Source organism: Bombus huntii, chromosome 5, assembly GCF_024542735.1.
Source record: "Bombus huntii isolate Logan2020A chromosome 5, iyBomHunt1.1, whole genome shotgun sequence".
NCBI lineage: Eukaryota > Metazoa > Arthropoda > Insecta > Hymenoptera > Apidae > Bombus > Bombus huntii.
In genome coordinates this window covers 13,741,443-13,766,919 of record NC_066242.1, presented here as the reverse complement: position 1 = coordinate 13,766,919, position 25,477 = coordinate 13,741,443, and the positions used below count along the sequence as shown (strand labels likewise).

At 41.7% G+C, this 25,477-nt stretch overlaps 2 protein-coding genes across 2 annotated transcripts; both read left to right on the top strand.

Annotated features, from left to right (window-relative positions):
- The first annotated feature begins 6,786 nt into the window (after nucleotides 1–6,786).
- Nucleotides 6,787–12,518, top strand: LOC126866225 (uncharacterized). The gene is made up of 3 exons (XM_050619556.1): nucleotides 6,787–7,531; nucleotides 10,132–10,209; nucleotides 11,026–12,518. The coding sequence occupies exons 1-3, from the start codon at nucleotides 7,361–7,363 to the stop codon at nucleotides 11,932–11,934; spliced, it is 1,158 nt and encodes a 385-aa protein (XP_050475513.1). The 5' UTR covers nucleotides 6,787–7,360; the 3' UTR covers nucleotides 11,935–12,518.
- A 142-nt stretch (nucleotides 12,519–12,660) lies between these two features.
- On the top strand, nucleotides 12,661–16,421 carry LOC126866224 (protein jagged-1-like). Its single transcript, XM_050619554.1, has 7 exons — nucleotides 12,661–13,563; nucleotides 14,118–14,221; nucleotides 14,340–14,496; nucleotides 14,892–15,014; nucleotides 15,269–15,399; nucleotides 15,510–15,786; nucleotides 15,871–16,421. The coding sequence occupies exons 1-7, from the start codon at nucleotides 13,427–13,429 to the stop codon at nucleotides 16,208–16,210; spliced, it is 1,269 nt and encodes a 422-aa protein (XP_050475511.1). The 5' UTR covers nucleotides 12,661–13,426; the 3' UTR covers nucleotides 16,211–16,421.
- Nucleotides 16,422–25,477: the final 9,056 nt, after the last annotated feature.

Genomic DNA, 25,477 nt, shown 5'->3' with positions numbered 1-25,477 from the left:
TTCTGTCGAATAAGGGTCGTTTTGGCAGGCCACTCTGGAAAACTATTCATCATTCATTTCAATGGGTTTTGAACATCGTTTTTTTCTTTTTAACTAATCAATCATACGAGGGTGGAGTTTCGAAAAGCGGCTGCAGCTAAAATTTCATAATTACTAGCATAACATCGGCAAATTAAAAGTGCAAGTACGCGATCGACCGGTTTATCTACTTCATATCCACCGAATCTCGTGATATCTGAGATAATCGTATCAAATCGTGTCAAGTGATAATTACAAGCCTGATCGCTCTGATCAAACAATTTAATTCAGGGAGTATTGATAAAAGACATCGGCTAATAAAGTGACAAACCGACGTCTAGTAGAAAAAGTTCTCCTTTAAGTACTCTAAATTTTCATGCCTATCAGGGAAATGCTGGAAATCAGGAGTCAAAAGCAGGATGCCAGACATCCTGTGGATTTGGACGCTTTCGTAGAAGTAGAAAGATGGTAAAGACCAGATCACCGACAATCTATCATCCGAAAGTAAGCAGAAGCATCGGTGTAGGTCAAAGTGACCGTGAATTTTCGCTATTCAGTGTTCGTCTTGGGCCGGACCATTCTACCACGCGACCATATGGTCGCCGACGACGACGTGGCCCATTATTTTCTACAGGATCCTGAGCACAAGAATGGAAGGCAGGGGGCAGGGGCAGTTGGCTCTCCACGAAATTGCCCGAAAATTGGCCGCCACTTCTCTCTGTTCCCTTCGTTTTTTCCCGGATAATTTCATAATTTTAATTTGAATTTCAATGCAATACTCGCGCCCTGCCAATCACTGCACAACAGCTTCTCCGTGTCTGAACGTCCAGCCACAAATTAATCCTTTACGCTCGAATCTCTGCTTAAAACATTATTGCACGGATTGCCATTAACGAAGTTGGTATTAAGGTAAACGCTATACCGATTTTATTATCAAACCTTGTATAATGTAGAAGTTTCACGATCAATCAAGCCACGATATATCTCAAAACGAATGTTGTACAACATAATGGTCCGATAGAATGTTAGCTCAACTTGTAGTTAGTTTTCAATGCTTCTTTAATTCTTAATTTTATCTCGGAATTTCTCATCCGTTTCGTTACTTGTTGTTTCTTGCGGAGGATAAAACTATTAAGGAAAGGGTAAAATAAAAAGACAAAGGGTTAAAACATTCGATAGGAGGTCGACGCTTACAGCTGTCTTCCAGCCGTTGGTCTATTTAAGTCTTTTTTTAGGCTGTTTCGCCTCTTAGCTTTCTTTCTTCGTCTATATAAAATATGCTAAACGCCCGCGGACCCGTGGCGCCCGCACAGAGTTCTCTCCCAACGCTGTTATTTACGAATTATGAATGTTGTAAGACAGAGCATGAGGATCGTGACCGGGCCAATTTTCGCCGCTTTAAGCACCGTATCCTTGATGCGACTTATATCGCGGCGACCCTTGTCGGCTCGAACGTGCCCTAGGAATTCTTAGGATAGATCGTCATTCGTCGTTGGAAATGAGTTGGTTCCCCGTCCTCTTCCCGTTGAAAGATCGCGGTTCTAATTAATTTTTTGTCGATCTGGATCCGATATATTCTGCGTCAGGGCAGAGTTCAAGCCGTATAGCCAAAACAAATTGACCAAAGCAAAATATCAATATCTTTTCCACAAACGAAAGAAAAAAGATTGTTAAAGTTGAATCTTCGACAAATTTCCTGGACGGCTATCGCGGTCGAAGCAAGTTGCTTGATTACAGAAAAAAGTATCGTTCGAGCATCGCTTAATACGGAAAAAAGCCGTCGTGCGGGCAATCAAGGGCCGTGGATGCGAACGGCGTCGTTTTTGCAGCATTCGCATGCTTTTTACGAGCCACCATAGCGAAACTCTCTTTTCGACTGCAATTACCAGGCCCGGGACGAATACATGCCTGCGGTTGTTCCGCCGCGACGCGAACGAAAACGACAGGGCCACGGACCCATTGAACGAGCCGAACACGCGTGGAACCACGTGCATGCGAGATTATCGGACAATATTCTCCGTAGACCATTGTGCGTAGCAAAAAGTGACCGCGGTATAACGTAGGATGCATCGGCTACGCGACAAAAAAGAATTAATGTCGGCGGGAGGAGAACACAGATTATAAGAAATCAACTGGAATTTCGTACCTTTTATGCCGTGAAATCACTGCTGTCTCCGAATTTTTCGTTTCACGAGGATAGACTCAGCGATGCTTTGCGAAAATGATAAAGAATTCGAAAACTACGTGTATACCTCTTGGTTATATCGGAGAAAGTTACAGAAGGCACGGTTTTATTACAAGAGACCATAAAAGTAGAAACCACAGGGAGCTTCGAAAATTTCTTGCTGCAAATGTTCTGAAAATCCTGAGTCAACCAGACAACAAAGACCTCCTTGGGACAAGGGTGCAAAAAGTAGCGGTCGAACCGCAGTTTTCACTTCGACCGAAAGTCAGCCGCAGTAAATTAGGTAATTGCTACCGTCACGTTGACGAGGCCAACCGAACAAGCAGTCACCGTCGTGGCGTATTCGAAACAAAGACTAAACTCCAGGATACAATAGAATGAAAAACCATTGATTTATAACGAATTGAGGAAGTCGTAGAATCGGTGGCGCCCTTTTTAGGTCCTAACCTAAATCAACACGAAAATTCCTATTTGAAGTTACTGCGGTCGTAAAACCGAGTGACAACGTCGGGTTTCACGTGATTTACGAAGAGCGCGAAGGGGAAAAAATTTTCGCCCGTGCCATGTCGAGAACGTTTCGAGCCCTTAATTGCTCGGATAACGTGCTGCCGCCCAGGTTCTCAGCGGCTGCTTCACGAGAACGACGGCAAGGGTGACGTCGTTAATTTGACGAAGGAGAAAGCGAAAAATTGATATTCGAGAAATTTTTGATACGATAAATTTCGAAGCAACGCGACATTGACGAGACTTTTTTAATTGATTTTTATTTTCACCGCAATGTTAACATTACACGGCGAATGTGCGATATTAAGAGCATATCATTTTCAAAATTTTATTCTTTTCTATTTTATCCGAAGTGCAATCATGTACGACATAGTCGAATGCGGTAAAAGTAAAGGAAGTAAAAAGGAATGCTATAGCGGTCGAGGGTTATAAATTTCGGTTTCAAGAATTTGTCAGGCTAACATATTGGCGGATACCTAGTCTCTAGAGAAAGTATCGGGCTAAATGTTCAATAGCGATTCTGAGGTCCTCTGGCTACCACCTGTCCTCCTAGGGGACTCGTTTGAAGAAATCTCTTCGTTCTTCTCTTTTCATTCTGCTTGGCAGCCGGTGTGGCGAGGAAAGCCAGCGCTAATGTCACCCCGATGACAATAAAAATTTGTCGCCAGCGTAGTTGACGCGAGAAGTAGCTTTGAAAGCGATTTCCTTGGGACCATGCCGGCGCTCATAGAAGCAGGACAAAGTATCGGCCTAAATTTTCCGCCTTGCCACGTTTGTTAGCTGAGAGAACGCGATTTTTTTGGATCGTGAAGAAAGATGGACACACGCAAGGTGTTTTTTTTCGGGATAATTCTTTAGAATTTCGCGCTACGATTAAAATTAGGCGACGCTTGCCGTTGTCAACTCGATCGGAAAATTGAAAATGTCGGTCCCAGTTTCGCTGATCAACGTCCCTTACTTAGATAGTATTGTTAAGAGGCTTTGGAAGAGGAAGAGCAAACGCGGACACTCTGAAATAATATTTGAGAAAAATATTTCCTCTGGCATATGCGAGGATTAAGAGCAATGTAAGCCGAGCGAAACGAGGCGCAATATTTTTCCAGGACAGATAAGCCGCGGGTTTAACTTCACGCGCCCCGGCGTTTTACAATCCGATAGGCAAACTTCTTTTGTTATAGACCACGTTCTCTCGTTCCCTTCGAACGCGTTCGCACTTCAGTATACCATTGTGAAGCTCGAGCAATGCTCGGTAATATGACTATAATTTTCTATTGTATCACATTAAAATTTATGATACACGAACCTCGACAAGAAGGAACAGCCATTCACTTCAGAACTACGTGTTCCTATATCGTTTATCGTAAAAAGAAAATCAGCTTTTTATGAAATTCGACGACAGAGGCATGGATAGGATCTAAATCTCGACCATCACGAATATGCGTTGTCGCGACTGCGGCTTCGATTCGAATTCTATCTAAAAGAGAACGAAACATCATCGTTCGTATTCGAAAGGACCACGTAATCTGACAGAAAATCGAGATTCACGTAATCCTTCGTGTGGAGGATTAAGAACGACAAACAATGTTCGCGAGTGTAGAAAAAGAAATCGTGCGGAAGATGTTACACGACGATAGTTGGTTGGTTGGAAAAGGTTGGTTCGTGGTTCGAGATTAGGGAAAGGAATGTTGGTCGAGACGGTTACGGATTACGGATCCTAGGAAAACATCTCGCACCTATGGTGTCGGAGAAAAATCTCCGTTGGGATTTCAAAAGTTTAGAGAATGAAAAGGCTTTAGACTTCAAACATGGATTTCTACTTTAAACAGAGGTGACCAGTGATCTATTAATGCGAAAATCTTTGAAAATATGTTTTCGTTTCTGTGTTGTCCTTAGTGTAATCCAATGCAAAATTGTTTACTCGTAGCTTTTTGACGCGATCGAGGAGTGAATGTTTCGGTGGAAAGATTGAAACATCACATTTTTATCTAAAAAACTCCGCTATAAATTTCTAACGTTTTTGTTATATAATGACACCCTCTTTTTAGCGAGATGATTAATGTCATAAATTGAAATGCATTCCGAATTTTTTTCATTAGCAGGAATGCACAAACTACGATGACAATTCAGGAGCAAGATTCCCTCGAGATTCTCCCCCGATCCATGATCGTGTGAAAGGTTTAAATGGGTTTCGGGAATCACGTGCGGCGTGTGCCGGATATATTTACCATTGAAGATTGATCACTGTGTATCTGCCTATAATCGACGATAAATATTTGATTCGAACGATACGGATAAGATACAAATATTCAATTGATCGTGTAATCTTGTCGTATGAAATTTTTTGTCAAGCATTAAATCGTTCTTCTGTCATTCGTAGCAAGGCTTACTCGCAATGTATACACACTGAAATTATAATTGGTTCAAAAAGAAAAAAGAAAAAATCGTGAGCATCCCGATAGAAGCAGTATCACGTCCGATGAGAGCCAGTGGCTCTTAAAATCAGTGCAATAATAAAAACATTGGAGCACGGCGCGGTGGACGTCGCGACGAAATCACGTCGGTCCAGGTGTGAGAAAAATTCCTAGCACAATGAAATGTCATTCTCCATTGAAGGAACGATTCGTCGACCAAATACTACCCCTAAATGGTGCCTAGATGAATGGCTCTTCTATTCGTGGGCCTTTTTCTATTGGCAACTGGCACAAACGAACGAACGCCGATCAGCGTGTTTCACAGGCGAACTCGCGCGCGAGGGATGCAACTTGGGCCTGTTTAACGTCATCGTATATTTCACCCTACAATCGGACTGCCAGACAAATACCCTTATTTGTACACATCCTGTGCATTGTGACGTGTATCGCGGGGCACCCAGGGAGCACGAGCGACTTCCGGTGAATATGTTCCACCTCCTTTTCTTTTCTCCTGTGCCTCGCCTTCTCTCTATTTCTTTCTTACTTTTTCTATTCTTTATCGGTCGACCCCGCGTGTCTCCGTAGCTACTCGCCCGCCTCTTCCTTCGCGTTCTATTTCTTACTTCTTTTATATTCACCGAGCGAAGGTGGGTGGGTGGGACAAGATCGCGTACCTGCCGGATGAAAACCATATTGGACCGTTCTATGGAGGACCTTCGATAACGTATGTACATCCCTCGAATTGCTATCATTCGACACCGATTCCTTCCTTCCCGCCTCCTATTCTTTGCACGAAGCTGAACAGAGAACTAGGAAGGAAGTTGTTGTTGTGCCGCCGCGTTACTCGGATGTCGGCTAATTGCGACTAAATTTTCCTGGACATCGTGAGGATTTCGAAAACGGCGGCCAAGTTTCTTTCTCGTTGTAGCGACAGCCGATTATCTACCACCTCGCAGCTAAAAACGTTCTCGTTGTTGGGAGTTTCTTCTCAAGAATTACCGCTGGCCGGAAACGTATTCCAATAGCGATCATTTTGAGGAAAGAAAGATTTCTTAGAAAACGTTTGTTAATATAGAATTTCACGAACAGAATCGAGTTACTCCGCAAGAAAATGTTGACTCGCCAAACATCGAAGTTTTTAACAGCGCATTTCAACGATATATTATATAGTATATTCGACGGAAATTGCGAATAACAGCGGAGGATATGATGGAACGCGTCCATCAGTACGTCACAAAGAGACGCGATTTCACGATCGATCGAAGGCGAAATTTAATTTGTTCCGCGAGCAGTCAATTTCGAAGCAATCTTCTTCTTCCCCTTTTCTTTTGCGGAATGACGGAGGTTGCTCCTTGAAGTAGAATGGCGTTCTAGACCATATGCTGGCGACCATACGGCACGTGGATAATTACAGTGAAACGCAACGCGATTGTAATACGAGGGTGGCTCTGCACCGAGATAATATTCGCGGCGACAGATTGTGTGCAGAGCATACCAAGGGAATTCGAATCAACGTTAATCGTACGTTTGCGAAGGAAGTACATTATTTCGATAAGCATAATGCGTTAAAAATCTCCTACTTAAATTTTATAAAATCGCAAAAATAGATTTCTTTCTTGATAAGGAGATTTTATATTTTTATCTTTATGAGATTAAGTGATTAGTTTTAGTAACGGTTATTCATACACAAGAGGGGATCATATATGAAGTCCATAAATATTACGTTATCTCTGTTTCAAGTAGAATCGTCATAAAAAAGCGAATAAGAACGCGTGATCAAAGAGTTTCGGCGAAACGAAAAATCGCAACTCTTTTCACAATTTGGCCTACTTTTCTGCCAACAAAATAATTCGGGCAGAAGGACGATGATGCAGTATGGTCGACCATATGCCGAGGGACGGTTCCAGCCCACGGATAATTACAAGGGATGCTACGCTGCCTTCAGAGGGTAGGGGCGAGCTAAAATTCAATGGTGGGGCGCGTGGCTACATAAGGAAGGTACCGACCTCCGAAGGGTCGCAGTCTGCTCGAAATTTCGGCGGAACAGGAACCTATTTCTTTACTCGTTAGTCACGAATAACACGCTATACTTATGTTTATTTGATTCTTTAGATAAATTAAACATTCCATGATCTCTGTATAACTGTAATCGAGTGTTCGTTTTAAAGACGACAGTGAACTTCAAAGAAAGTGAACTAGTGAGTGAATATACATTACGGAAAAGGTGTGATTTTTATTGAACATGGAGATTACGTGGTTTCTTTTCTTCGTCTGGTGTACCACGCTTGTTACTGGATTCGATCTTGGACCGATCGTCAGAATTGCTCAGTGCAGATCGCAATGTTTGAAGAAGCATACCGCTGATGGTACCTGCGATTGGTACACGGGGCAACAACAAACTACTTGTAGCATGGTGAATAAAAATTTATAATTTACTTATCTCGTAATTTTTCCAAAATTTAAGCTGCTGTAGTAAACTTTGTTCAAATTGTTACCATAGAATTTGCTTATTATAAAATTACCGCATATTGTTAGTTAAATATTGAAAAGTGTATGAGAAACGAATGCCCAAAGTTTTGAAAGTACCACGAGCACAATGCTGTGTATGCTTCCGTTTTCTCTCCATCCTATTCTTCTCGCCTCAAATAGTAGCAACTGGAATATGTCACGAAATTTTAGGGATCCCCGTGCACCCAACACGATACCGCCAGCTTTAACGTGACCCTTTTTCCTAGTCACCCAGAGTTCAAACACCGAAAGGCACGTCGCGTTTAAGAATTCTTCCGAAAAACCAACATTCTTCGTACGTCTTATGTTCTCGGTCTCCGAACAAACAATAAACAATCTTCGACGATATCTCGGGAATATCCAGAAATAATATATCGAGATGGAATCACACGCGTGCGAGCACGTAAGGTGACGATTCGATCGTCTGGAAATCCGATAGGGTCGTTCTACCGACTCGGTGTGGCGATAAATCTTTCCCGTCGGTTTTATGGCGCGTCGTGGAAAATCATGGTGGTCCCCGATGTTCCCCACCGTCGAATGCACCCCTCTACAGGACAGACACATCGCAGATGGACAGATGGGAATCACGATCAACTCACGCACAATGCGGTGAATGGCCGCGTGTGTGCTCAGGGCGTTGCTCATTTAGTGCACAGGGGGTGTCCATTAATTTCAGAGAAATCGATGCCATCTCACTCGTGTACACCCACAGGGAGACCCCATGACTGCCTGTGAATAAGAAAACACGCGTACACACGCCTATGCTGCGCGTGGAACATCATCGAGAACGAATCGTGAAGAGTTTGAACGCAGGAAGAGGGAGGTGACGATGATACATTCAAATTTATGCTCAGGGAACGAGAGTCCTCGAGACTCGTTTCCATAGGATACATTAGAATAACGATTCTCGGAGGAGGCGGACGCGTGGAGGTGGCTTAATGAAGGTCGCGCGCGAAGAACCCCCTCGTGAGAGAATTACGCCCGGATAATGACGACTATTCCTGCGTTGGAAATTGTTGCGCTCGCTTTGAACCGCCCTTTTCGTCAACGGTAATTGTTTTACTCCGGACAATCGGACGTGAAGGGGAAGCTGGGTGATCGACCGATTGGAAACGAGGGGACAGCGTTTTAAATTGCCGACAGGTTCAGCTCGACGTACCGAAATGTTGCGGCTTTCCAGACCCTTTGATGTTCGTGATACTCCTAAAATTTATGTAATAGAATTACGTTCAAAGGAAAATCATGCAACCGTGCATTTTTTGGCTAGACACGCGAAAGTAAAATTTCTTCCTAGATCAATAGTTCATCTAGATCAATAGATAATTATATGAACAAGGAAGCGTAGCGGTCGTATATCGTACATTTAATCGTAGTCTTTTCGACGATGACGATTAACGGCTCCCAAGACGCGTAGCTGAAGAATGTGGTCGGAGAAAATGTCAAGGGGTCGATCGCTCCATCAAATTTCATCGAATACGACGATGATTGTGCTGTTATCGAATTACAATGGGCCGGGGATCGTAAAAGCCGTGTCCCCTCGTTCTGGAAATCAATGACTATCCGTCGCAAAGTGAAATAAACGGGATGAAAAAGATCCGTTATCACGTTTCATCCTCCACGCATTTACATTTACCCGGAATTTTCATTTACGGAACAATCCGCTTTTACGTATATATTTTGACGGCCAGTGTGGGAGGCTTACTCTTACTTCTAGCGTGTTTCTTCTAATATTATCTACTTCCTTATACATGATACGCAATGCTATTCTTCTTGGTTTCGTCTACACGAACGAACTAGAAATCATCAGAAAAAAAAAAAAAAAACAAACGATCCGAGGGAATTATCGCGAAGCTGTTGGAGGATGGTTATGTTGCTTTCTGGAGGCGTCTTTTGCACGAAGAAAGGGGACCTATAACGTTTCTACGAAACAGCCAGGCTTAGAAGGAACACATCGCGATGTAGGATAATCGGGAAGGGGGGGCAAAGCACAGGGATCTCGCTAACTCTCTCATTCTCTCTCGGAGAAGAGACGAAAAAAAAAAAAGAATCTGGAAACAGGGCTCCACAAGAGACGGTATCCCAATAAATATGAAGACAACAACGACGGTGCCTGTTATGCCTGAAACAGGTTGGAGCTAATTCGGCCCCCCTCTCTTTTCTTCCTTTCTCTCTCTCTCTCTCTCTCTCTCTCTCTCTCTCTCTACCCACCTATCTTCCTCTCTTATACGTTCTTCCTTTTTCTTCTCTTTCCGACTGCACCTTCTTCCTTCTCCCTTGGTTCTCTCCGTGGCCGCTTAAATCGCTCGATTCAACGGTCCCGCCGCCTTTCCTTCTTCACGTTTCTTGGCTGCGTCGTCCCTCTTCATCCCCCTCGTGTACCATCGTTCCTTTTTACCCGTGCGTCCCGTGCGTGCAAGAGCTTTTTGTTCAATGCTGAAACCTCCCCCTGCCACGCTCGCTTCTTTCACGTGTGTAAGTTTTTTTTTTCTCTCTTCTGTGTTACAGTGCTGGCAGTACTGCGAGGCCCTCGAGAACCAGTGGGAGAAGACAAGAACCATTTGCGAGGGCGACCAGTATCTACATGTAAGTAAATTTACGGGTGAAGCAATCTTTTGGATTAGGGAGATTGTACTACAGAAAGAATTTTCGGTTTCTTGAACGACATAATTCGCAAAAGGTAGACACGGGATCTCTAGTTCGATTCTGAGTTTACAATATCTCTATGAATAAACACCGACGAAGGTATTCGTAATGTCTCGGATGTTTGAACTTTTTTGAATTCAAGCCGAGTCGACAAATGTGCCAATGATCTCGACAGTGTTAAATCGTTGGAAAATTCGGATCGATCAAGCGTGAAGGAAATCTCTTACGTCGGTGTTATCTTTGGAAATTTCAAAGCCAAAGGAACAGACCGAGAAATATACAGACGAACGACGGTGAGACGAAAAGAAAGGGAACTTTCGATAAAGGGAATTCCGACGCGATCTACGGTCTAGGAAAATCCTTAGAAACGGCTACCTGTCGATTTTTACGGAAGGCTGAGTTGCTTTGTCGTGCAGCGAACGAATTTAAACTCTTCGTGTATCGAGCTCCGCAGAGATACGTATCTTCTTCAAATATTTGGAAGACGGCTGACTACCATGTTTCGAAAAATCTTTAAATCCAATGTCAATAAGAACTCTTTTTTTTATATGATTTCCGCAAGATAAAAAGGCCATTTCCTTTAAAGAAATCGTTAATTGTTTCTCCTTTAATACATTATTTGAAGGACGGATGTCTGAGATAGATAGTCGCTATTCGGGGAAAAAAGGTTAAAAGTTTGAGTCTGCTTCTGCAAAAGTTTCCTTTCTTTCAGGAAATCAAAAAGAGTAAAACTAACGATATGAAAATTTCTTTCAGTGTCCAGCTTGCCAGACAGTGTGCACTTATCGGAAAACTAGAATAGAAGAGAAGTATCTACCATCCATGTTGCCAGCACCGAGCAAGGCACCCATCATCCTGGACAGATTTGACGTTGCTGTAGTGATGCGCAAGCTTTACAAGCAATGGAGAGTTGCTGGATACTATCCAGGGGAACGTACTCCGAATCTAAGGCCGGATACCTGGATTATAGTCGCCATGGAGAACGGCATGAAGCATTACAGTTGGCAAGAATGGATTCCAAAGTTAGAATCTCTGAAAGAAGGTGCTTTGTACGAGGCAACGATCTCATGGAAGGATGTCCAGACTCAGCTTCAGAAACAGAGATCTTTAGAACAGGTCAGATTCAACAACCGCGTGAGACAATTCTTCCTAGAAAAGTACGGAGAAAAGGTACTGGCGGAGTGGAGAAGCCAGGAAGATTCTCCAATGTCCGATGAAATATTTCGAAGATTCTTCTTCAGAAGGAAAGACGATCGGTCCGATGATTTGGAAGCGGACAACACTCCTTCCACGAGCAATGCTTATAACGATAGGACCGATAAGGATCATATAGGAAACAAGGAATCTTATGTGGTTTCTTGGGAACCAGAGACTGGTGGTCTTATGGGAAATCAAGTTACGGACTCGAATTCCGCACAGATTTCTCTTTTGCCTGGGACAAAGTACCTCGTCAGGATCGCTTCGAACGACGGTCCCGGTAGCTTCCCCATCGAAGTGGATACGAGGTCTAATTTCGTTCAAGTCAGAAGAATAGAGCAGACGATCGGGAAATTACGTCCTTGGGATATCTTCGCTGCTTTCGGTTGTACTGTTCTTTCCATAATCATTTTCACCTTAATGAAGGTTTGCAGGAAGAGCAAGAGCGTCGAGCCTGAAGAAGTCTGAAGATGAATCCATCTTGCTTCGAAGATAGACGAATGTTGATGAAGCATCGTCGACGATGATAACAAACTGAAGGACGTGTTTGCTCTGACAGGACCGAATCCTTCTCTAGTAGATGGAGGAAACGATGTGGAAGGATAATCAGTGGATTCTCACTGTTGCAATACCGACAATTGAAACCGTCGAATGGAGTTTTATCGTTGCGTTACACTCCAAACGGCAATACGATTTGATTAATTAACAATGTAAATTCTATGTCTGTGTAGATATAAGGTCGAATGTCTTGAAAAAGAAACACAACCGAGTTAAGTATTATGTGAAATAGTTTTTAAAGCGTGTGCATGTCGTTGTGAGTGTTACGATTCCGCAACTACGACGATTGCATCTTTGTAAATGTTGACGAGGAAATGTACAAAAGATCTAGCTATTTTTTTATATGTAGTAGAATACTAATTAAATAACTTCTTGCTCAATACGCAACGAACAGACTGTAAGAAAGTTCCTAACGACGAGAAACAAAAATGGCGCCAATTGAGGTGCCAATTTCTGTATTTATTTGTAAATAATAGCTCGGAAGCTTGTACATAAATTTTAAAAAATAAATAAACTACTTCTAGAAACAGCAACGTTTCTTATTAGTACCCTGACACAAAGAAATGCTTAATAAAAAAAGATCGAATTATAGGCTACCTTTTTCTGTAAGTTACAATGTCGGTATTCGAAAGCATACGTTTCGGCATGAGCGGTTTTCTTTTAATATCACCATGTAAATAGGATCCCAAATCCTACTTTTGTTGGAGGTCCACTTCCTTGTCTTCGGATTAAACTCGAATAACGAGGGTCCATAGGTTTTTTTCGTTGAATTTAAGGGGGATTTGTCCTTCCATATCGAATGGATTTATGCTAGATTATAGGGGGAGCAAAATATTCCTGTACCTTTAGGCATACAGAAAGGAGAATTTTTTTGACGAATAAAAGAATAAAAATTCCCGTTAAATAGGATTCGCAGGACATAACTTCGTTAGGTACTACCTATTAGAGGCAGTGATCTCCCAATTACTGTTCTTAAAGAAGTACGAGTCAAAGAACTGTTATTCACGACAAAGAAACGACGATCTCAGCCCGAGGGGACTTTATCCGAATCCTATAACTGTAGAAGCTTACGAATCCTCCCAAGAAAGTTCTAGGTACGTCCATTTCCTTTCCGTGACAGCGGCGAACGCGAGCTCTCAGGGGGAATGCCTCCTCTCGGCTTAGTCGAAGAAGTGCATTGAACTTTCCCGAGCGAATAATAAACTCGTCGTGAGTCGACGAAAAAGTCAAACGGGGAGAGCGTCACACATGCGTACTCATACGATCTCACGCGTCCGCGAACGCTCTGCCAGCAGCACGGACACGATGAAAAAGTGTGCCGTGACCTCGAACAAGGTCCCGTTATCCAAGCCGAAGCCTTGGACGCGGTCGTCCTCAGTCTTGACTTGGAAGTCAAGCAAAGATGATACTGCTGCTCGCTTGTCTCAGTCTCTTGATCAGTCCCGGTGAACTGGGCAATCTATACAATGGGCATACAGCCAGTGTTACCACGATTTTCGGGCTCGGTGCGCTGCCTTTTGGATTCGCAGCCGGACCCAGGTATCGTCATTAAACATACTTTGATCCGTTTTACGTGATTCGATTCGTAATCAATATCCTATTTATTTTGGAGAGATTTGTTCCGGTGAAAGTCCTTCAAAATTCCTCGCAGACAATCAGTTGTATTTACGATTATGTAAATTTTGATTTTCATCTCAGCAGGTAGAAATTAATTCATTGTGTCGAATGCTACGTTTAGAAAATTAGAATGAGAAAAGTTAGTTATAGAAAATAATACGTGGCTATCGAGAACCAGATTATAGTATCAAGTTCTCGTATCACATGCTTAACGCATAATTACTCGGTCGTTGTCAATGTTATCTTATCTGTCAGTCGTATCTGTTCGCCTTGTTATCGCTTTTTTTTACTATCCTACATATTTTAAGTACCTCCATATTTCGACTTCGATTTCGAAACTAGATCCACTAAATTGCTCATTACCAATAATAACGACATATCTTGCTTTTGGTACCATTAGATTGTATCGAATCTGTATGTATAATTTTTGTTATACATTTTAGTTAGATAAATAATTTCTTCTACTCTCCATTTAGATACGTTCCCAAATGGAAGAAGCAAGCCTGTGAGATACCTGCCTCTCAACATCCAAACTCGCACTACGTTTGTGACGAAGTCGGAGAAGTAAAGTGCTTGCCAGGTAAAAAAAGAAACATAGCGTGATGGAGTTCATCGCGGACGTGGTTCAGAAAAACGTAATAAAAAATCAGCGATGTAGACATTTCTCTTTGTATAACCGGTGCTTTTTTTTCACTTAGGATGGACTGGCGATTTGTGCGATGTGCCAATCTGTCGGAAGGGGTGTGACCCTCTTCAGGGTTACTGCCGTCGACCCGGTGAATGTCGCTGCAAATTGGGCTTTTATGGCGAGCTCTGCGACAAGTGTGTAGCTCTACCAGGATGTCAGCATGGCAGGTAATCTTTCATCAGTTTTTTTATATGTCTCGGTGAATTAAAAGAAGCAAGAGCAGATGTAAGTCGTCAATGAATAACGAGTTACCCGTTAACTTAATCAGATCTGCGAAGTGAATATACCAATGGAAACCGCTGCCCTTTTCCGATTCAGGTATCGATTTCTAGAGCAATATAATTTTCTATAAGCGATACGGTTGCTAATAACCGATGGATGTAGTAGTTAGTTCTAGTACTAAAGGCATGAAATAGATACCGATTTCACCTCGTTCAGTGGCAAGTTTAATTCTCGCGTAACACGAAACGTCTAGTCTTTTCTACTCTCTTGAATATTGATCGTGCGGAAAAACTTACATTTAGCGGTAGAATGAATAACTGAAACAAATTTTCATTTTTAGTTGTAACGTAAGCTTCGAATGCTCCTGTGATCCTGGATGGAAGGGTATGTTCTGTTCGGAACCAATCTGCGCTTCCGATTGTCTATCCAGCCAGGGATATTGTGAAAAGCCCGGAGAATGCAGGTAACGTACAACTCGTAATGGTTGAGTAATGAGCGGTTATCAGCGCCGGTAGCGACTGATCGAAGCAATGAAACCACTGTTTGCTCGACCCTCGTCACATTAACGTTTGTAGCTGATAATTTAGAGGAAATGTGGAAGCTACGAGATTGTTCTCCGTAGTTTTCCTTTCTTTCATGCTACTTAACGGCAAAGATAATTTCTTAGTGAATCATTCGTTGCAAGAGAATTAGTCATTTGTGTACTTCCTTTTGTAGATGTCGATTAGGTTGGCAGGGTCCGAAATGCAAACAATGCGCTGTTTTGCCAGGTTGCGTGCACGGAACGTGCCAGGGTCCACTCGAATGTCGCTGTGAACCAGGCTGGACTGGACTTCTCTGTCAAACTCGTAAGTTATCCGTTTTTTCTAGTCCTCGTATCTTCTCCAAGAAAGCATACATAAGTCTACTTAAACTTTCGTTTTGTTTTATGTATCTCGAACGTTTTCTCTCTGTGTAGCGGTTTGCTCGCAAGGATGCAGCCGAGAACACGGCGGTTGTCGTCGTCCGGGAACATGTAGGTGTCGCGTGGGTTGGACAGGTCCGAATTGCACTGAATGCGTCCCTTATCCTGGTTGCGTTCACGGATCCTGTAAACGGCCATGGGAGTGCCGATGCGAGCCTGGATGGGCGGGTGATCTATGCAACGAGAAGCTGACTTACTGCGACGAGCATTCAGGAATCTGTCGCAATAACGCCACTTGCATTAGTATGACCAAAGAGGATGGCAATTACAGGTGAATCCTTTGCACAATGACTTTGACAGTGACATAACTAGATCAATCGCTGACCATGACGATAAACGTAAACCTTGTTTGCAGATGCATCTGTCCACTCGGCTATATGGGTCGTCAGTGTCAGATTAAAACGATGGTACCATCGACGGAGTTGATACCACCGATGCCAGATCAAAATCTTGATTTAGAGGCGAAACCTCAAATGATTTTGATAAAGCCAGAAATAATCGAGAAACCGCAAAGTTTAGACGAGAAAGATAAAAATAGCGTAAAAGACGAGGAACAAACGGTTGAACCCCTTGGACCGATTGTAATCACAGATCCACCTTCTACTATCGATCCTGCTGCTACCGTAGGCAAATGGCCAACCGAGCCACCTACGGAACCATCACTCACGGAGAGAGACGATGAAAATGAGACGTAAAGAGGGGGTTTATTATCGACTGTTGTTTATTTAATTATTTAATTAATTTATTTCTCAATGAGGATCGACTTATCTTAATTATATTCCTCGACAGCTAGAAAGTCTAGATGTGATCTACAAGGATTTTTTACCGCTATTAAGTGAGACATAGGATAAGCGATGTTGTACTATCGATTTGATATCCTAAATAAATATAGCTGTAGACTTTTAATTGATGAATTTTTAATTTAAATATCCAGATATAAGTTTAATAATTTTAAATTAAAAAATTCAAGTTTAACTATATAATACAGGTTTAACTAACTTGTAACTAATCTTAGAATCTAGCTATTCGAAGCATTTCAACTTCTCAAGAAACTTCTCTGGACAGGCAAACATCAGTATCAAGAGTTTGCACTAGAGTTTCCCGTGAAAGCGACCGTCTTGCAACCTCGAAGCCAATTATTGCTTCTACTAGACGGCCATGACGTAAAGAATATGTACTTAAAGTACCACGGGTGCCCATACTGCCTTGATATATACGCATATAAACATTCTCGTGGAACGTCATGCTCGAAGGGGCATATATTCGATGTTGCACGATGCATAGTGCACTTCTCACGAGTTTTCCATCGACACACACGCTCCAGATCAGCTATCACGTAATCAACCGTCCAAGTCTCGTGTTTCTTACGTAATACGCTGCTTTAGACTCTCGGAACGTGCACCACTCCGGAGTCTAAAGAAATTCTGCATGCCGAAATGAGCGACTGTAGCTGAAGACTACGAACTTCAAACTGTCTAACTTTGTATCGACTCCGCGGGATCGTTAAACAAGTTCCAGAAGTTTTGAAGAACGATAAACTAAGTTTGAATGCGAAAAAGCAACTGCGACGAATCTGTAAACTCACCAGAGAACTGCTCCAAATTGAATTAAAAACTTGCTATAATATGTTTTTGATACGCACAAATTAAAAGTAGTCAAAACATCATTGATTAATTAGTAATAATAGTAAATAATAATAATATAAAACAATTAATGTATCTAAGGCTGTTCCACTATGTATTACATTCGTTTACGTTTTGCCTCACTGCGTAGCTAATCCAGATCTGCCGATGTTGGCGTATGACTTAATCGATGCTTTAAAATCTCTATGCTTCTAATTACGATTGCATCACCTTTGAATGATTAAAGCCAAACGTATAAAGCTTTACGCAGCGACTAATTATCTCATTAACTTACAGATCGAAATATACTCGTATCTCGAAGAATGATAATTTTCACGGAACGATGGTATTTTTAACTGTAATTTCTATAATTAATTATAATAAGTCCGATTAGATACACGTTAGCACAATTATAAATCAACTAAATGTCATGAGCTAAGAAAATTATTTTCTCATGATAATGGGAAAAGGAAAAGCAACTTTAGAAGGATCGCAACGTGTATTCGCAATTTGGATTACGACCTCGTTACAACGTTTTGGTTCATTTATATGCCACGCACGACTCGCCATGTATACATAGATTATGAAGCTACATTCTCTCGACCGGTTTTCACATCGAGACACACTATCGATCCATGTGTAACGTGTCGCTCGATAGACTTACTTCCTTCTTCTAGAAATATCGATCTATGAATTTCATCGAGCCTTGTTTCCGCTTCCGGGTCCTTTCTCACTGTGAACTCGCAAGTTTGTCCTCCAGTGTTAAATGTAGTAGATTTATTTCCCAATCATTGCTGGCAACGTTACTCGTGCGTTAATCGATTGGGTGAAAAACGGATTCGAAATTGCAAAATTTGGAAATTAATAACTGGCTACTTGAAAATAAATACATAAGGCGTAGAATACTCTGTGGGCAATCAATCTTTTTTTACGTCACAGATCATCGTTACTTCACTTCATTTCTTTCACAGGCGAACGATCGCGCTCGCGAATTATCATATTTTGAAACGTTTTTAATGTATCAAACCTGTTTGACCTAGATTTCACGCCCGACAGCGAGGTAATCTAACTTTTTACTTAAATATTCATATGGTGTGCAACGGTGTCACATCGAAGAACTCGAATTTCACTCGTATTCAAGCACCTGAAACCCGAGCGCGAACGAGTTAAGGATGCAATTAAACAGGCAAGTTGAAGAACGTAATTACGCATTGTGACACTTCTTTATTCGCCGACGTTCGCCTATCATTACTATTAGCCTCGTTTCCAGAGTATTATCATTACGCAAATACGCGATTTAATTCCAGTTCACGTACACACCATGCAAAAACTAATGAGTTCGTTTGTTCTATACATAGCCTTGATAACAGCCGCATCATTATACTCTTTTTGGTGACAGTTCAAATTGGAAGATTTGTTGTTTCTCGAATAACCTTCGTTTCGATAAATTAGGAGACGATTGAATCAGAGATCTTCCAAACTCGATGCGTTTGTTCTTGACAGATTCATTGGCCTACTGCTTGACTAAAGATTAAAAGGCGAATTAATTTCTGTTTAAGATTAATCGACAAATTTGTTCCAAGTGCTAGCTGTTACACGATCTATCCCTTTCTCCGTTTGGAAATTCAAAGCAAGCACTGTTGGAAAAAAGAAAGGATTTCAGTTCCGCTCGTTTAATGGAATGATAGAAGCAGTTTCAGAAAAGGCGTAAATCGTCGAGCGATGACGACGCAGGCCGACGTTCCGAGAAGGACGATTATCAGAGCATGCTAAAAGACAGGCCGATCTTTGGATGTGCTTCATTAGCCACGATCAAAGAAGGATCGTACCTGCAATCCAACGATGCTGACTCAGTCGTAAAATTAGTTGACGCTAACGAAGGACGGACGCCCATAAAACTATCCGAAATTTTAAGTGGCGCTCGATTGATCCTGCAATCAAGCTTTCAACCCCTTTCCTGTGACCATTCGTGGAGAATTTTATCGCTTCTAGGTTTCACTCGTATATGCAAACATCACGAAAATATTTCAGAGTGTACAGGTGTTAAAGAGTTTTTTAATTACTCCAATCGAGGATATAATCTATCGATCGAAGAATCAAATGAAACAAAGAGAAAGCTCAGTGTATGCTCCGCGAATGTATGAAATTCCTCAACAGGTGAAGTTGTTACTTGGTTGCAGTGATTACAAAAAAAAATGGAAAGGAATTTGTAATTAAGCAACCATAAATCTCATAAAGATACGCGCACACAACATAGTATGCACAGTTGAACTATGCAATCGAATCTGACATTAAGAATATTTATTTCTCGTTTCCTACTTCCTATCGTACAATTAATTTTTTACTGCACTTATACGGCAAGTTCAAATAGAGAAGCAAGATCGTAGTTTCTATTGCTGGATAAATATTTTAACTTAGCTTTTATAAGGGCAGAGACGAGAGATTTATTGTCGATCACAAAAATTTCAAAAATTGCGTACACATCGATGTGCAAGAATCGCGATACAAGAGAATATCAATAATACGAATAGATAGGTTGCGTTTGAAGCGAATCGACCCAGATCTTAATGAGCGATCAACATGACTATACGCGTTGCACCAGAAAGCGAGAAAATATGCGCAACGCGTAAAATCTTCAAGCCTTCCTCGCGTAATCGACATTCGAATCTAAACTTTGCATCGACCCACTCAATGGAATGCACGGGCAAAGCCGTTTAACAAAACACTTGAGAGAACAGCGAATAAACAAAAGGTACCGAGGCGCGTGTCTACTTCCTGGAGTTTACCAGCTGATTGCTCAACCTGAATTCGCGTCTCGCCCCCACGCTTTTGCTGAAACTTCCAACAAAATAATGCTGTAAGCATGTGGAAGACAAAGATAGTTCGTCAACGTGGTTAGTAAAAGAAAAATATATAGTCACGACACGCGTGCGGGAGCGTATAGTCTTGTGGATCGTTTTCTATAACGCGGGCTTCCAGGTGGAACGGAGAACAGGAAAAGCCACAAGATCGTTCGGGCGGAAGGGAGGGGCTCTCACGAGCGATTTCCCTTTCAATCGGTTCGCCCTTCGCCGTTCAGTTCTCGCGATCAGAAAATTCTAGATCCGCAATTGCACAAATGTGTCGGTACGCCGACGTCCGCTTTCGAGCGATCGTCAGAATAAAAATCGACCGGTTTTATTCGGCTAGGAGCCGGAAGGGACAGGGTCGACCGTTTCACCCTTTGGGTTTTCTCTTTCTTCTTCTCTTTTCTTCTCTGTCACTCTGCTCCGGGGGTCTGGTCAAACGTCCCCCGTAAATAGAGGGCATCCGTTGAACGATCAAAGCGCAGCGTGTAATTACGTTCCAGCGGGAGCGACGTAGGTGTTAGCTCATGGGGAACAGTCGCTGTTTGTGTCGTATGCTTGAATTTTAAGTTTCACATCTGTATATTAATTTACACAAACATTCTTGCGTGATCGCGATGGAATGGGAAATATTCCAGCGAAACTTTGCTAATCCTCACTTGAGAGTATACGCGAATCTTACGTAATATACATAAAGAAATTTTCTTGAAAAATTGAAAAATTAATGGATAATTGCGATTTTCAATAAAATGTTTTTATCGTGCATTTGACCCTAGTCGATAATAATCGCGATGGATATCATTCTTATTTTCTCATTGTCAGTACTGGTCGTAGAACTAGTACCGTAATCATTCTTACGCAATATCGAGCCGGTTATCGAGTCGAAGCATCTACATTACGGCACGCTGACGTTGGCTCCACAGGCGCTTACGTAGATGCTCAATCCATAATGCACATCATGTACATGCATGCACCGATATGCTAGGATGCAATGTACTCTTGTAAGTAGCACGATTGCGTTTTTGTCAGGGTCGTACGAAGAAACCGCAAAGCGTATCGTGCGTAGGAATCTTTTCCTTCCTTTTCTTTCCCCGCCCTCCTTTGAATATCATCAAGTAATTAGATAAAAAATAATAAGAAGAATGTACATAAATTAATGGATTATAATCGAAAGAATTATTAAAAAACATTAGCGTAGTGAAATTAATTAGATCAATTACGTGAAACTATGGCATAGACGTAACAATGGTCAAGCTATCCATCGAGCGTATCGCGAATTCCCCGAAATCGTCGAATTTCACATGCTGGAATGAACAAGCCAACGCAATCACACGTAATAACGAGACACAGATTTCCCTTTTGATTAATCACTCCCTGCCCCTCGACAATGCGCGCGATTGTAATTATTACGTAAAATAATTTCCCTTCGCCGTAAAGACAAAATAAAACCGCTGCAAATTACTTCACCGATTAGGCGAGCCGCAGTATCGATCGATTCTTATCGATCCATACAATCGCTTGAATTTCGTTGCGTCAACGTTGCAACACGATTCGGGGGGAGAACGCGACGTGTTCCTCCGTCACAGTGTTTCCTTGTTTTCGATGGACCACGACGTTTTCTATACAATGTATTAGGTTGTCCGAAAAGTGTCTTTCTTTTACAGACACGTCTTTTATAACCACGCATCTTTATACAAAAATGAAACATAATCTGTCAAACGTTGCGATCTTTATTTTGATAGAACAAAATGGATCACACGTAATTCGATAAAATAATATAAAACGAAAAATGTTGTGCATCCATTATTTCTTTGTAAAACGAAAGAAACTTTTCGGACGACCTAATGTATATCACGGCGATTCACAATCCAACAGTTTTAGTCGAAACATCTGCTAAATTGGAGTCTTGTCCTTGAATCGAACCACTTTTTAGAAAAATAGAATGGATAGAAGTTTCACGTTCTAAATCCTTTATTTAGATCGATCAAGGACATTAATTGAAAGGATTTACAGAGGAAAAAGTGTGAAATTACCGATGTGTCGCGCATCAGTTTTTAACGATCACGATATTCTTTAACGACGTGTCCCCGACAATATTTACTTTAATGTGATCCGATGTGAAAAACAATGTTGACGATAAAATATGTTCGTAATCTACGCTCAGTAAAATCAGTAATGCGTTTCATAATCAGCTGGGCGTAATTACGAACGGAAAGCATGTAAAATTGTACCGGTTGCCTTCATCTTGTAGAATTATCGAGTTATTGAATTTAATGGTAACCGAGAGGGTAATTTCAAGCCACTTTGTGATAATTTTCAGCGTCGAAATAGATCGGACTAACGATACATTGTATCTCCGGTTTAAGACCGCGTTCACGTAAATCCTTCTGTACTTAAAATTTCTCCTATTCACAAAATCTTGAAAGTAATCGCGTGTTTTCGCAATTTTTCTACTCCTAAGCGCTAAGTAAATAAATTGCCGTTGCATTCTTTTCGAAAGGCACATAAATCTTCGTCGTAAAACGTCGAGGCATTCGAACGAAGCATTCTCCGCTTCGGCATCGTGTGTTCGTAAAAGTAACAGGCTATCCGAGACAGTTTGCCGCGCTCTAGACATCGTTTACTCGGAAAGCAGCTCTTATTGTGAATTGCTGGTCACACGGTTTGCATGCATGCACCTCCTGCCACGGCTTGCCATCGACTTGCAAACGATTAACGTGCATGGTCGCTTCTGTTCCTCGCTTGCCTGGTGTACACTGCGATTGCCGCATACCCTTCACTGGATTCCAATCGGATGCAGTTCGTGCGGGATATCGTTCCGTGAGATCACGATCGTTTCGTAGAGATATCGCGGTCAATAATGATCTTAAAAGGAAAAAGGATGTAATTGGCTTCCGTTGAACGTTGAGCCATTGTTGTGATACTATTCGACCGTCGTCGATTAGGTTCTCAGGTAGATTCGAAAGTTTGGAAGCTCACGTGAAATTTTCGATCTGATATTTCATTTATACGGTATAGCATATAGCATATCATTGGTACGCGTAGAACTATCGACTATACGAGTTACCATTTATTATGATAATAACCGACCTACATTTGGTTTATCGGAGGTCAGGAACATGAATATGAATGTTGCGCTTCGATGCGTGTAAAACATTGCACGCGTTCCTTTCGCGTGCCACCACGAACGATGAAAATTATAAGCTCGCTTGTCACCGCTGTTATCATCGGCCAGTTGTTCTGTCGAGCGAGTTATATACCTGATAATTATACAGTTATGTATACAGTGCGCCAGTTTCGTGTTTATTGCCATCTACCTTCGATGAATCCACAGGCCTATCCATGTTTGTCCGAGAGAATCGAATGGAAACATCGTTAGCAGCGGTTGGCTGCAGTTGCACAAGCAACACCTTATTTGAGTATCGAACGAGATATGTCGATGCTCGTGCAGATTTTTCTGCCGATCGCTCTTACGAAAGCGACGGAACACGACTGCGTAAAGTCGAAGAGAAACCAAGTGATTAGCTTCCCGGTTAGATATGCAAAACTTCGTGTCGAGAAACACGTATGTATCTACTACCTGCGCGAACTTTCGTGCCTCGATAAACTATGTTGTAACGGTATAAAATTAATTAATCCCGAGCTTTAGAAGAGAGAATTTCTACGATGAACGCATGATCGCCACATTGATCACGCAAAATGACTACTGTAGCAGAATAATAAGTGGATGGATTCCAAACGTTCTTCTCGAGATAAGTCTTCACCTTTTCGATTTAATCGAGGTTCGATCGCGAAATGGAACGAGGCAGATCATTAGCCAGGCTAACGATTTCAATCTCAGACACCGCGGGATAATCGTGCAAGCGTGACTAATTTACTCGCATATCCCTTGTCGTTTAGTATAATTAGCTCGCGTTAAAAGCTATTCAGTCTCGTAAACCTCCTAGCCTCCAATGATTCACTTACGTCGTAAACTTCTAATGTTTAAACGACATTCGTCGTTCATTAGGTAATATTAATAATGAGTCGTGAAGAGGAAAGGTAAAACGATAATTTGTAACAACCGTAATTTTACGACATAGCCAAACGAGTATTTTATGAGAGTATTACCTCTAGAAAACCGCATAGAACAACTGCAAACCGCAATAAACTTTGAGCTTATAGAAATTATTCGGTATTCGTAGATATAGGTCAATAGGTCGAACATCGTACAGAAAATCATAAAATGCATAGAACCAGATAGATAATAGAAACTAGGAATTTATGCACGATGCTCCTTTTACGATCATAACTCGCGTGGTTAATCTTATAGATTTCGCGAAGATTGATTGTTACGTGCCTATCATTTCGTTCCAGTCACAAAGGTAACATTTGCGCGATGTTTGATGTATAATTTACTCATGCTCTTATGTCTGAACACTGTTCTCAATTCCACTAGTTCGTATTCATTAACTAAGATTCGAAATATATCTTTCGCTTTTTAAACGAAATATATAATAAATGTTCGCTTTACGAATCTCTGCCACGGTTCATAAAAAGAAAAGATCTCAATGTGCGCTTACATCGAATTGACATTGATCTTGGAGAAGTACAAATATTCAATCCAAACAATTATCGTCTTTTTCCATCGGCTGACTCGTATCCGGCGGCAAGTCAAGATCATGTAATCCAGCAAGACGGGAATTACCAGCGGCTCGAAACGCCCGCGGCGCCTCTTCGTGGCTTGTATAACTAATCTTCACGGTCTGTGACCTACCGCAAGAAGGTCTTTGCCATGGTCGATTTGAATTAGCGCTTGGCTAGTAGCCCCAGTTAACCTTGCTATTGTTCCTTGCTATTGCTGGTGACCCTCCCGTCTAGAAAATAAAGTCGTCAACTGGTTCTAACTTATAACTGACTATCGAGCTATGATAAAAGTCGCGTGCCGCTTGATCGATCGACAACCTCGAATACCATGCCGTGCTATGTGTGTCACATCTGACATTAGGACATTAGTACGATCGGTGCATAATCGAGATCAGCATGCGAGTGACGTATTTAGAGAAACTGGTCTGTGGCTGAAAATAATCGATGTTTTAGAAATATTCAAAATTTTGATTCGAAATGTTTTGAAATGAAATTCGAAAAATTTTGATGATATCCTAAATTCCTGATTTCGAAAATACCTTAATACGTAATGTGCTCAAAATTGAATGTATATGCGTACGTCTGAATTAACGCACCGTCGATGAAAGTTAAATACGGTCATTCTATGAATAATTGCCTGTGGGAACAATTTATGGCAACCGTAATTGCTTGGAAGCTTGTTACGCCTCTGACGTAATCGTCTATGACTAACGTTAAGGGTTCCTTTCGCACATGAACTGCATCTTATCTATAAATACGTTGTCCGAATGTTTCGACGGCCTATTGAAATGGGTGTGTACGGTCGCGGTAAGATTTCTCACGTATCGTGTATCACGTACCGTACCGTACCGGTGTACAATTACGTCAG

Coding starts and splice junctions, on each gene's coding strand:
- LOC126866225 (XM_050619556.1), top strand. CDS start 7,361: ATGGAGATTACGTGGTTTCTTTTCTTCGTCTGGTGTACCACGCTTGTT. Junction 7,532..10,131: donor AACAAACTACTTGTAGCATG/GTGAATAAAAAT, acceptor TCTGTGTTACAG/TGCTGGCAGTACTGCGAGGC. Junction 10,210..11,025: donor AGGGCGACCAGTATCTACAT/GTAAGTAAATTT, acceptor AATTTCTTTCAG/TGTCCAGCTTGCCAGACAGT.
- LOC126866224 (XM_050619554.1), top strand. CDS start 13,427: ATGATACTGCTGCTCGCTTGTCTCAGTCTCTTGATCAGTCCCGGTGAA. Junction 13,564..14,117: donor GGATTCGCAGCCGGACCCAG/GTATCGTCATTA, acceptor CTCTCCATTTAG/ATACGTTCCCAAATGGAAGA. Junction 14,222..14,339: donor AGAAGTAAAGTGCTTGCCAG/GTAAAAAAAGAA, acceptor TTTTTCACTTAG/GATGGACTGGCGATTTGTGC.